At 50.6% G+C, this 18,270-nt stretch overlaps 1 protein-coding gene across 1 annotated transcript in view; it reads right to left on the bottom strand.

The window, feature by feature from the left end:
• Positions 1–13,433, bottom strand: part of LOC142255928 (uncharacterized) — a 102,097-nt gene extending 88,664 nt beyond the window's left edge. The window contains exon 1 of the mRNA XM_075327378.1: positions 13,354–13,433. Within this exon, the coding sequence (XP_075183493.1) occupies positions 13,354–13,397 (44 nt within the window). The 5' untranslated portion in view covers positions 13,398–13,433. The remainder of the gene's footprint in view (positions 1–13,353) is intronic.
• Between the last annotated feature and the right edge of the window lie 4,837 nt (positions 13,434–18,270).

Here is an 18,270-nt window from a genome sequence, read left to right on the forward strand (position 1 = left end):
ATTGATTACAGGTTAACGAGGGAGACGCCTTCAGAGTTAATTGCAGCCCTTAGAGTCCCTTGTCCAATTACTTTTGGTCCCTTGAAAAAGAGGAGGCTATGCATTACAGAGCTATGATTCCTAAACCCTTTCTCCGATTTGGATGTGAAAACTCTCATATTGCAGCTGGGAGTGTGCACTTTCAGCCCATATTATATATAGAATTGTATTTCTGAACATGTTTTTGTAAACAGCTAAAATAACAAAGCTTGTGTCACTGTCCAAATATTTCTGGACCTAACTGTATATATATATATATATATATATATATATATATATATATATATATATATATATATATATATATATATATATATATATATATATATATATATATATATATATATATATAAAATATATATATATGTACACAGTGCCTACAAGTAGTCTTCAACCCCCTGCAGATTTAGCAGGTTTGATAACATGCAAATAAGTTAGAGCCTGCAAACTTCAAACAAGAGCAGGATTTATTAACAGAAGCATAAATCTTACAAACCAACAAGTTATGTTGCTCAGTTAAATTTTAATACATTTTCAACATAAAAGTGTGGGTCAATTATTATTCAACCCCTAGGTTTAATATTTTGTAGAATAACCCTTGTTTGCAATTACAGCTAATAATCGTCTTTTATAAGACCTGATCAGGCCGGCACAGGTCTCTGGAGTTATCTTGGCCCACTCCTCCATGCAGATCTTCTCCAAGTTATCTAGGTTCTTTGGGTGTCTCATGTGGACTTTAATCTTGAGCTCCTGCCACAAGTTTTCAATTGGGTTAAGGTCAGGAGACTGACTAGGCCACTGCAACACCTTGATTTTTTCCCTCTTGAACCAGGCCTTGGTTTTCTTGGCTGTGTGCTTTGGGTCATTGTCTTGTTGGAAGATGAAATGACGACCCATCTTAAGATCCTTGATGGCGGAGCGGAGGTTCTTGGCCAAAATCTCCAGGTAGGCCGTGCTATCCATCTTCCCATGGATGCGGACCAGATGGCCAGGCCCCTTGGCTGAGAAACAGCCCCACAGCATGATGCTGCCACCACCATGCTTGACTGTAGGGATGGTATTCTTGGGGTCGTATGCAGTGCCATCCAGTCTCCGAACGTCACGTGTGTGGTTGGCACCAAAGATCTCGATCTTGGTCTCATCAGACCAGAGAACCTTGAACCAGTCTGTCTCAGAGTCCTCCAAGTGATCATGAGCAAACTGTAGACGAGCCTTGACATGACGCTTTGAAAGTAAAGGTACCTTACGGGCTCGTCTGGAACGGAGACCATTGTGGTGGAGTACGTTACTTATGGTATTGACTGAAACCAATGTCCCCACTGCCATGAGATCTTCCCGGAGCTCCTTCCTTGTTGTCCTTGGGTTAGCCTTGATTCTTCGAACAAGCCTGGCCTCGGCACGGGTGGAAACTTTCAAAGGCTGTCCAGGCCGTGGAAGGCTAACAGTAGTTCCATAAGCCTTCCCCTTCCGAATGATGCTCCCAACAGTGGAGACAGGTAGGCCCAACTCCTTGGAAAGGGTTTTGTACCCCTTGCCAGCCTTGTGACCCTCCACGATCTTGTCTCTGATGGCCTTGGAATGCTCCTTTGTCTTTCCCATGTTGACCATGTATGAGTGCTGTTCACAAGTTTGGGGAGGGTCTTAATTAGTCAGAAAAGGCTGGAAAAAGAGATAATTAATCCAAACATGTAAAGCCCATTGTTCTTTGTGCCTGAAATACTTCTTAATACTTTAGGGCAGGGGTGGGGAACCTCCGGCCCGCGGGCCGCATGCGGCCCGCCATGACCTTTTATGTGGCCCCCGGGCAGATTCCCGGGGGAGGCAGTGCTCGTGCTGTCACCGCGGTCTTGCTGCCGCCGGCCCTTTAAATCCACACATTGCTGTTTGTGCTGCAATGTGTTCTCCCGTCGGCCAGTGCCAATTGTGGGCGGGTCCACAGCAGCCTCACAGCTTCCAGCGTTGTGTGTCCGCCCCCTGCCCTCCGGAGATCAGTGCCCGCCTTCTCCTTCTGATGCAGTGTGTCCGGCTCCTGCACTCCGGTGATGTGAATGCAATGCTGCTGTGAGTCCAGCGCCGACCCTCTGCTGCTATGTGCCCTGCCCAATGCTTTGTGCCTAAACCCCAGTTCTGTAAACCCTCTCCCCCAGAGTTGCATGAAACTCTCAGCGCAGTGTGCCCCCCAATGTCCTGTGTGCACCCCTCCCCCAGTCCTGTGTGCAGCCCCCCAATGTCCTGTGTGCAGCCCATCACCCAGTAGTCCTGTTTGCACCCCCTCAATCCTGTGTGCAGCCCATCACCCAGTCCTGTGTGCACCCCCCAGTCCTGTGTGCACCCCCAGTCCTGTGTGCACCCCCAGTCCTGTGTGCACCCCCCAGTCCTGTGTGCATCCCCCCAGTCCTGTGTGCACCCCCCCAGTCCTGTGTGCACCCCCCCAGTCCTGTGTGCACTCCCCAGTTCTGTGTGCACCCCCCCAGTTCTGTGTGCACCCCCCCAGTCCTGTGTGCACCCCCCACTCCTGTGTGCACCCCCCAATCCTGTGTGCATCCCTCCCCCAGTCCTGTGTGCATCCCTCCCCCAGTCCTGTGTGCAGCCCCCCAATGTCCTGTGTGCACCCCCACACAATCCTATGTGCAGCCCATCACCCAGTCCTGTGTGCACCCCCCAGTCCTGTGTGCACCCCCAGTCCTGTGTGCCCCCCCCCAGTCCTGTGTGCACCCCCCAGTCCTGTGTGCACCCCCACAGTCCTGTGTGCACCCCCACAGTCCTGTGTGCACCCCCCAGTCCTGTGTGCACCCCCCAGTCCTGTGTGCACCCCCCCAGTCCTGTGTGCACCCCCCAGTCCTGTGTGCACCCCCCAGTCCTGTGTGCAGCCCCCCCCCAGTCCTGTGTGCAGCCCCCCCCCAGTCCTGTGTGCAGCCCCCCCTAGTCCTGTGTGCATCCCCCCCAGTCCTGTGTGCAGCCCCCCCAGTCCTGTGTGCAGCCCCCCCAGTCCTGTGTGCAGCCCCCCCAGTCCTGTGTGCAGCCCCCCCCAGTCCTGTCTGTGCCTCCCCCCCAGTGATGTCTGTGCCTCCCCCCCAGTGATGTCTGTGCCTCCCCCCCAGTGATGTCTGTGCCTTCCCCCCAGTGATGTCTGTGCCTCCCCCCCAGTGATGTCTGTGCCTCCCCCCCAGTGATGCCTGTGCCTCCCCCCAGTGATGCCTGTGCCTCCCCCCAGTGATGCCTGTGCCTCCCCCCAGTGATGCCTGTGCCTCCCCCCAGTGATGCCTGTGCCTCCCCCCAGTGATGCCTGTGCCTCCCCACAGTGATGTCTGTGCCCCCAGCCCCGCGTGTGGTGTCTGTGCCCCCAGCCCCGCGTGTGGTGTCTGTGCCCCCAGCCCCGCGTGTGGTGTCTGTGCCCCCAGCCCCACGTGTGGTGTCTGTGCCCCCAGTTAATTAATTGCTTCACCCAATATAGCAGGGTCATTTAAACATTGATAATTTTGTGCGGCCCCCGAAGTTTGGTAGAAATTTCCAAATGGCCCCCGGCAGAAAAAAGGTTCCCCACCCCTGCTTTAGGGGAACCAAACATAATTCTTGTGCTTTGAGGGGTTGAATAATAAATGACCCTCTGAATAAACTTTTCACAATTTTAAAAAAAAATAAAAAAAGAAATAACATTCTTTTTTGCTGCATTTCACACTTCCAGGCTGATCTACAGTCCAAATGTCACAATGCCAAGTTACTTCCGAATGTGTAAACCTGCTAAATCTGCAGGGGGTTGAATACTACTTGTAGGCACTGTATATCTATATCTATATGTATATATATATATATATATATATATATATATATATATATATATATATATCTTGCTGTGCACCGCACCCCGTTAAGTTATTCAATGGCAAAACACAGTGATGGCATTGGTTACAGAAGAATTTCCAAACTAATGAAGGTTCCAGTGAGCACTGTTGGGGATATAATCCGGAAGTGTGAAGAACATCATTTCACCATAAATTGACAATGACCAGGTGATCCTCGTAAGATTCCAGACAGGAGTGAAAATAATCAGAAGAGTTGTCCAAAAGCCAAGAACCACCTGTGGAGAGCTACAGAAAGACCTGGAATGAGCAGGTACAGTTGTTTCACAGAAAACAATAAGGAATGCACTCCCCTTCCATAGTCTGTATGCACGCTCCTGTATGCACGCTCCTGTATGCACGCTCCTGTATGCACGCTCCTGTATGCACGCTCCTGTATGCACGCTCCTGTATGCACGCTCACCATGCAGGACTCTAATTCTGATTAAAAAGCAGATTCAAGCACATTTAAAGTTTACTCAACATCTATACAAGTCTGTGAAATACTGGAGAATATAGTGTGGTCAGATGAGACCAAAACTGAACTCTTTGGAGGCCATAATACACACTATGTTTGGAGGCCAAAAGGCAAATCACCCCAAAAATCCCCAACAGTGAAGTGTGGAGGTGGGATCATTATTGTGTGGGGCTGATTTTCAGCAGATGGCACTTGCAAACTTCACATAATTGAAGGAAGGATAAATGGACAAAGATACAGAGACGTTCTTGATAAAAATCTGTTGCCATCTACCAGGATGATGAAGATGAAACAAGGGAGGACATTTCAGCAAGACATTGACCCCAAACACACGGCAAAGTAAACTCTCAACTAGTTCCAGAGAAAGAAAATAAATCTTCTAGAATGGCAGATCACCGGAGCTGAATCCAATAGAAAATGTATGGAAGGAACCAGCGTTGGACTAGTTACCGGAGGAACCGCCAGTAATACCAGGCCTGGCTGCGGTTACCTGCATTGAACTCCGGAGCTCTCACCTGAGCTCCGAAGTTCAGCCCGCTCTGTCCGCAGCTGTGACATGAACTGAACCACAATCGTTGGGGAATCAGTCGGCGCTCGCGGTTCAGTCCTGCAAACCCAGAGTTCAGTCCAGTCTGCACTCTAGAGGTCAGGTGAGAGTTCCGGAGTTTAATGCAGGTAACAGCAGCCAGGCCTGGTATTACTGGCGGTTCCTCCGGTAGCCAGTCCGACACCGGAAGGAACTAAAGCTCAGAGGTCGTAGAAGGAGCTGGGACCTGCAGGATGTGAGGAGTGTTTGTGTGGAAGAATGGGCCAAAATCCACCTGAGCAATGCAGGCGATTAGTGTCTCCGTACAGGAGGAGTCTGGAAGCTTCAGCACCAACAAAGATGAATATACGAAACATTAAATAAACATCAGTAAGCGTGTTCAATACTTTTTCCCAGTGTAATACATAACTTAATGAACATCCATGGTTTCTTTTCTTTGTGTGGATTGGATGGGTTGTTACAGACATCTGGTGAAAAATTCATGTCAATATCGCCTTTAAAAATATAAATACTTAGAAAATTGGTGAAATTTTCAGTACTTATTTCACCCGCTGTATATAAGATGTAATGTAGCCTGAAACTTCAGCTGCATCTCCCTCCTCTCCCTTCTTTCAAGCAGTTACTCTTTTACTCTAGATTGATTTGTTTTGACACTTTACAAAACAAATAAAGATTGGGAAAGCAGAGCTACAAGTATATATGAATGTACATTTACCATTATATACGTTAGTGAAATATAAACCCGCTTCACCTAGATACTGTACATACGTTATATACGTAGCGCTTAAGTTTTGCTGGACATTGAGAATTGTAAAAAATGCAAAAGACTGTCCTAATGTGAAAAAGAGACGATGTGTGAGCAAATGGTGACCCCTGCCCTCCGTACAGGGCGCACCGAGCAGACACGACCGGGCGCCCGCTGTATTGTTTCTCTATGATTTTGGTTGTGTTCTCCTTCTGGGTAACAATGTCTGACAATGTGTAAACGGCTGTAAACCCAGTAATTACTCTGCGCACTCGCTGAATAAATGTTTGCTCGGGAAGTATTAATACAAGTTATAATAAATAATTCATACTTCTGATATCGCAGATCTCGTGTCCGGGTTCTGAACCTTGTCTCCTCGGAGTTCTCCGATCACTACCGGACTTTACAAATATCAGTAAAGTAGAACAAATGTATCTACTGTAACCTCGTCAGCAAGTGCAACTGTGCTGCCCCTGCATTGGTCGAACCGCTTGGATCCGGGGTCGGTGCTGTGGCTCGAGGGTCTCCGGACCCAGGGGCTTGCGGCCACTCGGGGCTAAGAGTTTGTGATGCCACCAGTGGTGTGCGGTAATTGGGAGTACCGCCGCTGCCGATGGGAGTACCCAGGGAGATGGAGTAGGACAGCCAGATGACGTAACCTCCAACGGGTAGGGGAGGCCCCGGGACTCTGGATGGTGGTGGAGCGGGGGTGCGCAGGGCCAGTTGGAAGCAGGGAAGGACCATGTACTCACTCAGGCAGTATCTGTGATGGTGGGACTGCAAAGCAGACTGACAACAAGGTGAACCAAGTCTCTGGGTGCCGCTGCCCTCTTGGGGGAGCCCGTCCGGGTATCCGTCCCCTGTAGTACTGCCGGGTGATCCGGAGCCTGCCTCCTTGCACAAATTTTGAAAGTGTCCTGGCGGCCCCGTTGGCATAAAGCTATCTGGGTCCCGCTCCCTACGTTTTCGTAGCGGAGCCCTGCTCTCAAGGGCTCACGCGTGGGATTTATGTTGGCGGCTTGGGTTGGAAAGCCCTATCATCCTCGTTGTGCTAGTGCCCCTGATCTCTGAACTTCTTGGGGACAGTCCATAAAGTCACTGTCCTCCACAGGTTAATTGCTGGGTTGTCTGAAGCTACTCCCCGACCTAGGGTCCTGTACCCCGCCGTGGTTTTGGACCCAGACCGGTTATTAGACTCAGATGCCTCCCGTCCTCCATGACCAGGTCTAGGGACCCAGCCTCAATACCCTGCGACCGGGTCTCCGACTCCTCCGGGCCCAGACCACCATCTGCGACCCAACCTGTCACAAACAGGGAGCCACAAACTCCCCCAGCTCCTCAATTCTCGAGGGCTACCACTCAACTGACTCTACTTCCCTCCCACCATTTTGCCTGACCCCTAGGTGGGCGGCCCTATTCCAGCTCAGCAGCCCACAGGTGTGTCTGACAGGGTGTGGTGTGAGGTGTAGTTGGGATTTTGGATGCTGATGGAGGCAGTACTACAGGTTGGGAACCCAGAACCATGAGGGGTTTAATAGTGCACCAAGAATAGGAAGTGCAGTACCCTGTGAAGCCCTGAATAGTCCAGGGGCGTCACACAACATACATTGCTGATCATCATGATGGAGAACTATAACTGCATATAACCTCTATAAAGCAGGGCCATCACCGGAGTTCAGAACGCATACTCTAGACTATGATACGCTAGTGTACTTAATATGATAATCCTTAATGGCTGAATAATTCTGTGTAAAAGTTAAAACTCAGTCTGCGCCCAACATTTAACTGACAGCTCCTCACTGTCCCTCCTCCCTGCTGCTACTCTATCTTTGGCCACCAAGTCTGATTGACAATTTCTCATCCCTCCTTCTCACAATTTGGCAAGATTTTGGAGGTGGCGATTTTTGGACATGGTGATTTTGGAGGTGGTGATTTTTGGACATGGTGATTTTGGAGGTGGCGAGTTTTGGACATGGTGATTTTGGAGGTGGCGATTTTTGGACCTGTTGATTTTGGAGGTGGCGATTTTTGGATATGGTGATTTTGGAGGTGGCGATTTTTGGACATGTTGATTTTGGAGGTGGCGATTTTTGGACATGGTGATTTTTGGACATGGTGGTTTTGGAGGTGGTGATTTTTGGACATGGTGATTTTGGAGTTGGTGATTTTTGGACATGGTGATTTTGATGGTGGGGATTTTTGGACATGGTGATTTTTGGACATGGTGATTTTGGAGGTGGCGATTTTTGGACATGGTGATTTTTGGACATGGTGATTTTGGAGGTGGCGATTTTTGGACATGGTGATTTTTGGACATGGTGATTTTGAAGGTGGGAATTTTTGGATATGGTGATTTTGGAGGTGGTGATTTTTGGACATGGTGATTTTGGAGGTGGGGAGTTTTGGACATGGGGATCTTGGAGGTGGTGATTTTGGAGGTGGTGATTTTTAGACATGGTGATTTTGGAGGTGGTGATTTTTGGACATGGTGATTTTGGAGGTGGTGATTTTTGGACATGGTGATTTTGGAGGTGGTGATTTTTAGACATGGTGATTTTGGAGGTGGTGATTTTTAGACATGGTGATTTTGGAGGTGGTGATTTTTGGACATGGTGATTTTGGAGGTGGTGAGTTTTGGACATGGTGATTTTGGAGGTGGTGATTTTTGGACATGGTGATTTTGGAGGTGGCGATTTTTGGACATGGTGATTTTAGAGGTGGCAAGTTTTGGACACGGTGATTTTGGAGGTGGCAAGTTTTGGACACGGTGATTTTGGAGGTGGCGATTTTTGGACATGGTGATTTTGGAGGTGGTGAGTTTTGTACATGAAGATTTTGGATGTGGCGAGTTTTGGATATGGTGATTTTGGAGGTGGTGATTTTTGGACATGGTGATTTTGGAGGTGGTGATTTTTGGACATGGTGATTTTGGAGGTGGTGATTTTTGGACATGATGATTTTGGAGGTGGTGATTTTTAGACATGGTGATTTTGGAGGTGGTGATTTTTGGACATGGTGATTTTGGAGGTGGTGAGTTTTGTACATGAAGATTTTGGATGTGGCGAGTTTTGGATATGGTGATTTTGGAGGTGGTGATTTTTGGACATGGTGATTTTGGAGGTGGTGATTTTTGGACATGGTGATTTTGGAGGTGGTGATTTTTGACCTCTGAAGAGCATAGAAAAGAGCTTACTTTTGGGACTGGTGTTTTTTTTCTTAGTGGTCGAGAATTTAATATATTTTGCCAAGGGAAGCCCAAGAATCACACCAGCTACAAGAAATGCAAAATGTTATGGCAGGCAGGAGTTTCAGTGTGCGTTCCAGGCTCTTTTGTAGCAGCAGATAGAAAAAAAACAAAAGAACAATCCTCCAACGTTGGAAGAAGTCCAGAAACGCTATCAGCTATGAACACACGGAAAACGTCAGTCTCGTCAAATCTGGTCTTTATGGGAAAGATACAACCTCCAGGACCTGGACTGGGCTCCACAATGATGGCTAGTCCTCTGCTCTGACAAATTTTTGACTAAGATCGATCGTCTGCCCATAGAAGAGTTGAAGAGCGCCATACGACTGCTGTCATCAGCGAGGGCCATCATTTTCTGGATGCATTTTTGCCCACATAGCCGGAGATTTCATGTAGTTAGAAGTTCAAAAATGTAATAAAAGCACAAGTGCACCCGTCTATCTCCAGTATGATTGTTACAATAGGCTTTTCTTACGGTATTATTTTATTATATATCGTATTTCAGCACTACTCTGGCATCTATTAAGAAATTATAAAATGTACTCCTTTTGATTAAAAAATAGTGAATTGCAAAATTTGCAAAAATTCCCAACGGATCTGATGAGCGGAGTGAGATCTTTCATACAATGGTGATTTTTTACATCAGGTTCATTTGTATAAAATAGGTTTTTGCTGCTACAATCCAGTGCAATAAAAACGGCGGGCGTCTCGTATTAGTCACCAGATGTCACTAACATTATGCAATTTAATAAGAGAATATGGCACGAGGTGTGATCCGCGTTTATTAATATATTACTCTTAATATAGTTTTTGATGATGGATTTGATGTACATGTATGACGCTCTCAATCATACAGTGTTCCCCTCCAGGTTGGTCGCTGCTCATAGAAATACATTAAATCCCACACGAGTTGCATGTATATGCACTTTAGGTTGATGGCTTTGGTGTCCATATAAGCCAAGATTGTGCCGGTCCCCGTTGTGCAGCTAAAGTTCTGAGGCATCGAGGCCCGGACTTGAGAGCTCTGAGGCATCAAGGCACAGACTCCAGAGCTCCGAGGCAAGACTCCAGAGCTCCGAGGCACAGACTCCAAAACTCCGAGGCACAGACTCCAAAACTCCGAGGCACAGACTCCAAAACTCCGAGGCACAGACTCCAAAACTCCGAGGCACAGACTCCAAAACTCCGAGGCACAGACTCCAAAACTCTGAGGCACCAAGGCATGAACCTGAGAGCTCGGGGCACCGAGGCACGGACTCGAGAGCCCGGAGACACAGAGGCATGGATATAAGATCTCAGAGGCATTAAGGCATGGACTTGAGAGCTCTAAAGGTGTCCGGTTGTTTTTTAAAGACCGCACGGAGCAGCGCTCATCCTACTGAATGCCTGTACTCCTTTCCTATGGGCATAGCACTTCTCAGACAACACAGGGTAAGGGTACCACACTGTGGTAAGACCTTATTGGGTCACCAACAGTCAACAGCGTATAATACATTCCAAGTAAGCGCACAAGATGGTGCAAATGACAGTCTCACCCTTCCGCTGGCTTGTCCTGGATTAGAACCACTGCGATTTTGTGGCATCCAGGGCCAACTACCCCAGCCAGCAGTACCATGCTTTTGGTGGGCATCCACTGAAAGAAGATAGCGGCAAGTTTAGGAAGCCGACCAAACATAGTGAGGTATGCCCGCATTGCTCCCACCTGGGTTCTCCAAATTAATTCATGGGCTTAGTGTTAGGCAGTGGAGCAGTTCTGTAATCCCCCAGCTGGAACCAAGGTCCCTAGGCTCAAGTCTTGTAGAATGACACTGGTAGCAAGAGAAGGATCCCTTTAATATCCCTCAGCTCCCATTTCAGGATGGGGAAGGGAGATAACATGGCTGTTTTCTTATTCTTTGCTATGCAATCTGCAGGCATTCCACAAATTAGCATACAAAAGGGAGCACCAGACAGTCTTGCATGAAACAATGGCTCATGTACCTTGACTTACTGTACAAAGGAATAGTATGTCTAGCATAATTAATAGTAGGTCACCCCCACACAAGTGGCCACATTAATGTTGTGTCACCACACCTTGTTCCTGGTTCATTGGTGTTCCCATTAGTATGACTTCCAGTGATTTGGAACTTACCCTCTATACCATGGGTTTGGAATACCGTATTTTCCGGATTATAATACGCACTCCCCCTCCAAACTGAGGACAAAATGGGGGTGCGTCTTATAATCCGGATACAGCTTACCAGAGCAGCCGTGGTGGTGCAGGGTCGGCGATACTGAGGGTTCAGAGGAGGTTGGATGTCACTGCAGTGGAGCAGCTCAGGAGGGTCACAGGACTGAGGGTCAGCGATACTGTGGGCTTCTGGGGTGTCGCAGCGGGCACCATTGATCTGCCTGTGGGCTGCGTTGAATTGCCGGCGGTTGACATGATAGACTTCAAGAAAATGTCTGCGGAGGCCAATGTGCACACACGCTGCCTTAGCGGCCATTTTCTTGAAGTCCACTGCGTCAACCACCGGCAATTCAATGGAGCCCACAGCTCGCCGGCAGATCAATGGCACTGGCCGCTGCGGCACCCTACGAACCCACAGTACCACTGACCCTCTGTTCATTGATCCTCCTGAGCTGTGACACCCCCTCCTCCGAGCCTTCAGCATCCCCATCCCTCCATCCACTGACCCTCCTGATCTGTGACACCCCCTCCTCCTAGCCCGAAGCATCGCTGACCCTCCGTCCACTGACCCTCCTGATCCACAACACCCCTCCTCCGAGCCTGCAGCATCCCTGTCCCTCCGTCCACTGACCCTCCTGACGCACGACACCCCCTCCTCCTAGCCTGAAGCATCGCTGACCCTCCGTCCACTGACCCTCCTGATCCACGACACCCCCTTCTCTGAGCCTGCAGCATTCCGGTCCTTCCGTCCACTGACCCTCCTGATCTGTGACACCCCCTCCTACTAGCCCGAAGCATCGCTGACCCTCCGTCCACTGACCCTCCTGATCCACGACACCCCCTCCTCCTAGCCTGAATCATCGCTGACCCTCCGTCCACTGACCCTCCTGATCCACGACACCCCCTTCTTCGAGCCTGCAGCATTCCGGTCCTTCCGTCCACTGACCCTCCTGATCTGTGACACCCCCTCCTCCTAGCCCGAAGCATCGCTGACCCTCCGTCCACTGACCCTCCTGATCCACGACACCCCCTCCTCCGAGCCTGCAGCATCCCTGTCCCTCCTTCCACTGACCCTCCTGACCCACGACACCCCCTCCTGCTAGCCTGAAGCATCGCTGACCCTCCGTCCACTGACCCTCCTGATCTACGACACCCCCTTTTCCGAGCCTGCAGCATTCCGGTCCTTCCATCCACTGACCCTCCTGATCTGTGACACCCCCTCCTCCTAGCCTGAAGCATCGCTGACCCTCCGTCCACTGACCCTCCTGATCCACGACACCCCCTCCTCCAAGCCTGCAGCATCCCTGTCCCTCCATCCACTGACCCTCCTGACCCACGACACCCCCTCCTCCTAGCCTGAAGCATCCCTGTCCCTCCGTCCACTGACCCTCCTGACCCACGACACCCCCTCCTCCTAGCCTGAAGCATTGCTGACCCTTTGTCCACTGACCCTCCTGACCCACGACACCCCCTCCTCCGAGCCTGCAGCCTCGCTGACCCTGTCTTCTGAGACTTTCCTGAACTGCTCCACCACCACCGCACCCCCCTGGTGAGCTAATACAAGACACACTAGGATTACAAGACGGACCAAAATTTTAATAGTAAAAATTATTTTTTCCCATTTTCCTCCTTCAAATTTGGGGTGCGTCTTATAATCCAGCGCGTCTTATAAACCGAAAAATACAGTAATTATTATGCTCTGTGCAAACTCTTAATAGAGATCTAGTCTAGTAATGTATTCTCTTCAAATATAACACTGAGCATAAATCTTTCTATTACACGGAGATATGCTGGAGGTACAAAACATACTATATACCATAAGAGCTACGTAAGTGGAGTATATACTCCAAATCTGCAGATACATGGAACATTTACTTTTTTAGATTCAGCTTTTTCCTTCCCGAGCATTGAGCAGATATTAATTCGACCAAACTTTCATTGTTTCCGAACTGAATTTTGCAAGGACAGAGAAGATATATGTTAAATAAGACCTTATGGAATATCTCTTCTTCAATGTATTAATTAGCAAAGGGCTCGTTCTTTTTTTTTTACAACTTTAAAAGGAGAAATTCGAGACAAATACTGAATCCTAAAAAAAGTGTTAAACTCCTCAATAAGGGTCTGCTCGTGGACCCAATCCTCAGCAGGTTTAATTAAGCCATCCCGGTTGGAAGGCAACAGTTGATGAATGTACGGTTTGGGGTCTCACACTTTACTCCACCAGGAACGAGAGATGGAGAACAGGCCCCGGCCGCAACGAATTAGCATCAAACAGAATAAATCAATCTTACATAGCAGGTGAGGATGTTCTGTGGTAAGCCGAAGACTCGGTCATCTGAAGGGCAAATGAATCTTATTGTTAAGGATTTTCTCTCGGAGCGGCTACAACGGTAGAACAATGTGCATTGCTGATGGAGACCATCTCCCTTTCCGGATGCTCACATTGCGGGATCAGGATGAGAGAACGATCCAGACACGGGCCTTTGTGCGCTGACATTTGCATTCATGATTATTGTCGAGGAAAACAATCATTAACAAGTAGACGAGGCTTCCCGGCTCCACGCGACAATAGCGCAGTGTCATCGGCACCTGCACCGCGCTCATAAACCATTCCAGTCAAGTTGACAATAGATGACGCCCACATTAATGCCGAAGACTTCGGAAGGTGACTATTCTACTGAATGTACAACACACGCATGCTGAATTTCCTCCAGAAATCTAATATTCCTTATATATGTAGGATATGCCCCAGAGACTGATTTCTAATCTTTTCTCTCAAAAATGAAAATTGAATGAGGATTAACTAATTGCCTCTAAGCGATCACATTAATTTGTATCTTAAAGAGAATATATAAATGTAATTTTAGCTTCATTAACCAGATTTAAGTATGTGGAATTTATATATTATGGGTTCATGTGGAGAGATAGATTAGTTAAACGATAGGTCAGGATGAGCGACCCGGACCGGAGACGATGGTGCAGTGGAGTCGGTAAGGTTGGAGGGAACGTAGAACAGTGAGGATAAGTGTAGCGCCCCCGCGACTAGGCGCAAAAAACAGTGCCTGCCCTCTTTGTTAGACATTCACTAGAAGCCAGGAACCCTGCCTCCCCAGGACCATGAGAAGATGGGGAGATGACATAGACTGACCAGGTGCGAGCCTTGGCGAGTGGTGGCCGGAGGGTGAGCCCGGCATCGCAGCCTGCACCGGGATCGGACTGCTATTCTAGTTTCCCAAACCTGGATGCCTGGAGGGCCCTGGAGCGTCGCAAGGAGGCCTGTTTCCAGAATGTTTAATGATGTTTTTTTTTTTTTTTAATGACCTGATTGATACCAATGTTTCTTTTTCCTTACTTTTCGTCCTGCTTCTTCCTTTCCTTTATTGGGTCCCGGTAAAAGGGACGTGTTATTTGTTGACTATGAAAATTTTTATTTGCGGTGTAATTTTCTCTTGCAACCCAGGAGTGTTGCGTTTCGCTCTGGAGGAATGTAGCGCCCCTAAGACTGGGTGCTACAGGGTATTGTATTGTATATATTTTTATGTATTTTATAATGTCTGTCCACCCTGGCAGGAAGAGGTTAAGTCTTTTTCCTGCTTCACTCAGCCACACACACACACACACAGAGGGAACATTCCTGAGGTGGGGGCATGTGGAGGTGGAAGTTACAAAAGGGACAGTTTAGTTTCAGTTTACCTTAGAACCCCTTGGTAAAGCAGAGTGAGAACATGTGATCAGCTCTCTCAGAGCTCTCTCTCAGAGAGGCAGAGCAGAGGAGCCATCAGGTCCAGACTGGTTATACACCCTTTCCTTACCTGGGACAGAGTGAGTGGATGGCTGAGGACCCATAAGCGGAGAGCGCGGATAGCGCCAGTTAGGAAGCTCCAGGTCCTTTAGCCGGCAGAGACTTGGAATAGGAGAGGTGGCTAGCCGGGAAGCAGTTGAGAGCCTAGGATTGGTCGTGTGGCATAGAGGAGAAGAGGGTTACAGAGCCCCGCAGCTTCGGGTGGCAGAATAGTGGGACCCAAGAGCTCCAGAGACAAGGAGGGGACCACCACACGAGCGCACAGAAAGAAGAAAGCCCACAGGCTGCTCTACCAGACTGATCTCTGTCTTGCCTGGGAACGACACAGAGTCATTGCAGTAAAGAAGGAACTGTGAGTAAACAAGATCTGAAACCCGCAACCCAGTGACTCTGACTCTGTGTGTCGTCGCCTTGTGATCTGGTGAGTCCCAGTTCCCCGTTCTCCCTCCCGGGGGCCGCTCCGCCTGTTGGGGGGCGTTATCATCTTGGCTGCACCCCAACATCTCCCCCGGTGAGGTATCCTGCAGCGGCGGCCTTATCCCTGGCCGCACACCACAGGTGGCGTAGTCGACATCATCCATTCCACTCCTGGAGGAGGAAAGGTCGGAGGAACGGTCCGCAGCAGAGGAGGCCGGGACCCCAGTCACCACCGTAACTGGTGACTACCTCTATAGGAACAGTCTTTGCTAGCCTCCCTTTATTGTGCACCACAAGTCCATGAAACCGGGTCGGGCCATGACTTCTACAAACCACTGGCCCGGCAACCGGTATACAAGGCATGGAGGCAGGGCTGTATTTTGCCTTCGTGCTGCCCTAGGCACTTTAAGTGGTCGCGCCCCTTATTGACAACGTAAAACTGAGTTTTCGCACACGACATCTGTTTAAGGCAGATCTACTCTGTAAAACACTTTAAAAAGTATCAATGAGAAACGAAGGGCACTAACCCCCCCCCAATGGGGATCACCACAGGCACATCAAAACATAGCATGAGTATAAAATATTCCCACCACACCGTCCCCACTTATATACTGTGACTGTCACACTGCCCCTAATAAACTACACACTGCCCTCCCTTATAAATTATACCCACCACACCTTCCTCAATTATGAAATATGATCTGCACATTGACCTCACATCATGCTGCCCCCTCCTCACAATGTCCCATGCATGCTGCCCCCTCCTCACAATGTCCCATGCATGCTGCCCCTCCTCACAATGTCCCATGCATGCTGCCCCCTCCTCACAATGTCCCATACATGCTGCTCCCTCCTCACAATGTCCCATGCATGCTGCCCCCTCCTCACAGTGTCCCATGCATGCTGCCCCCTCCTCACAATGTCCCATGCATGCTGCCCCCTCCTCACAATGCCCCATGCATGCTGCCCCCTCCTCACAATGTCCCATGCATGCTGCCCCCTCCTCACAGTGTCCCATGCATGCTGCCCCCTCCTCACAATGTCCCATGCATGCTGCCCCCTCCTCACAATGTCCCATGCATGCTGCCCCCTCCTCACAATGTCCCATGCATGCTGCCCCCTCCTCACAATGTCCCATGCATGCTGCCCCCTCCTCACAGTGTCCCATGCATGCTGCTCCCTCCTCACAGTGTCCCATGCATGCTGCTCCCTCCTCACAATGTCCCATGCATGCTGCCCCCTCCTCACAATGTCCCATGCATGCTGCCCCCTCCTCACAATGTCCCATGCATGCTGCCCCCTCCTCACAGTGTCCCATGCATGCTGCCCCCTCCTCACAGTGTCCCATGCATGCTGCCCCCTCCTCACAGTGTCCCGTGCATGCTGCCCCCTCCTCACAATGTCCCGTGCATGCTGCCCCCTCCTCACAATGTCCCGTGCATGCTGCCCCTCTCCATGAGCTCCTAATGCTGCCTTCCTCTTTTCCATAATGACACTTCCATGCTGCCCCACTCATCATACTAAGACCACCACACTAGCGCTTATGCTGAGACCCCCACACACACACACACACACACACACACACACACTACCCCACTCTTGATATTGACTCCCCCTACATTGTTCCACTCCATACTGAGCCCACACATGCTGCCCCTTCTCCATAATGAGCTCCCAATGCTGCCCCCTCTCATTCTGAGTCCTTACACTCCCCCGCCATCGATATTGTCATTGCTCTATCCCTCAACCCTTGTCCTCTGTCTCTAGCATTGGCCCCTCTCTCCCCCAGCATCAGCCTCTCTCCCCCCAGCCTCCCCCAGCATCAGCCTCTCTCCCCCCAGCCTCCCTCAGCATCAGCCTCCCTGCTCCCAGCTTACCCCAGCATCAGCCTCTCTCCTCCCAGCCTCCCCCAGCATGAGCCTCCCGCCTCCCAGCCTCCCCCAGCATCAGCCTCCCGCCTCCCCCAGCATCAGCCTCTCTCCTCCCAGCCTCCCCCAGCATCAGCTTCTCTCCTCCCAGCCTCCCCCAGCATCAGCCTCTCTCCTCCCAGCCTCCCCCAGCATCAGCCTCCCTCCTCCAATCCTCATCTTCCCCCTCCCAGCCTCCCCCAGCATCAGCCTCTCTCCTCCCAGCCTCCCCCAGCATCAGCCTCCCCCAGCCTCAGCCTCCCTCCTCCCAGCCTCCCCCAGCGTCAGCCTCCCTCCTCCCTCAGCCTCCCTCCTCCAAGTCTCCCTCAGCATCAGCTTCCCTCCTCCAAGCCTCACCCTCCCCCTCCCAGCCTCCCCCAGCACCAGCCTCCCTCAGCATCAGCCTCCCTCAGCATCAGCCTCCCTCAGCATCAGCCTCCCCCTCCCAGCCTCCCCCAGAATCAGCCTCTCTTCTCCCAGCCTCCCCCCCAGATTCAGCCTCTCTCTCCCCCCAGCCTCAGCCTCTCTCTCCCCCCAGCCTCCCCCCCAGCCTTAGTCTCTCTCTCCCCCCAGCCTCAGCCTCTCTCCCCCCCAGCCTCAGCCTCTCTCCCCCCAGCCTCAGCCTCTCTCTCTTCCCAGCCTCCCCCCAGCCTAAGCCTCTCTCTCTTCCCAGCCTCAGCCTCTCTCTCTCTCTTCCCAGCCTCCCCCCAGCCTCAGCCTCTCTCTCTTCCCAGCCTCCCCCCAGCCTCAGCCTCTCTCTCTCTTCCCAGCCTCCCCTCAGCCTCTCTCTTCCCAGCCTCTCTCTCTTCCCAGCCTCAGCCTCTCTCTCTCTTCCCAGCCTCCCCCCAGCCTCTCACTCTTCCCAGCCTCCCCCCAGCCTCTCTCTTCCCAGCCTCCCCCCAGCCTCTCTCTCTTCCCAGCCTCCCCCCAGCCTCTCTCTCTTCCCAGCCTCCCCCCAGCCTCTCTCTCTTCCCAGCCTCCCTCTCTTCCCAGCCTCCCCCAGCCTCAGCCTCTCTCCCCCCAGCCTCCCCTTGCATGATTACAGTGGACAAAAAGAGGCATCGCAATTCGCAACGATCATC

Source organism: Anomaloglossus baeobatrachus, chromosome 11 (genome assembly GCF_048569485.1).
Source record: "Anomaloglossus baeobatrachus isolate aAnoBae1 chromosome 11, aAnoBae1.hap1, whole genome shotgun sequence".
Taxonomy (NCBI): Eukaryota; Metazoa; Chordata; class Amphibia; order Anura; family Aromobatidae; genus Anomaloglossus; species Anomaloglossus baeobatrachus.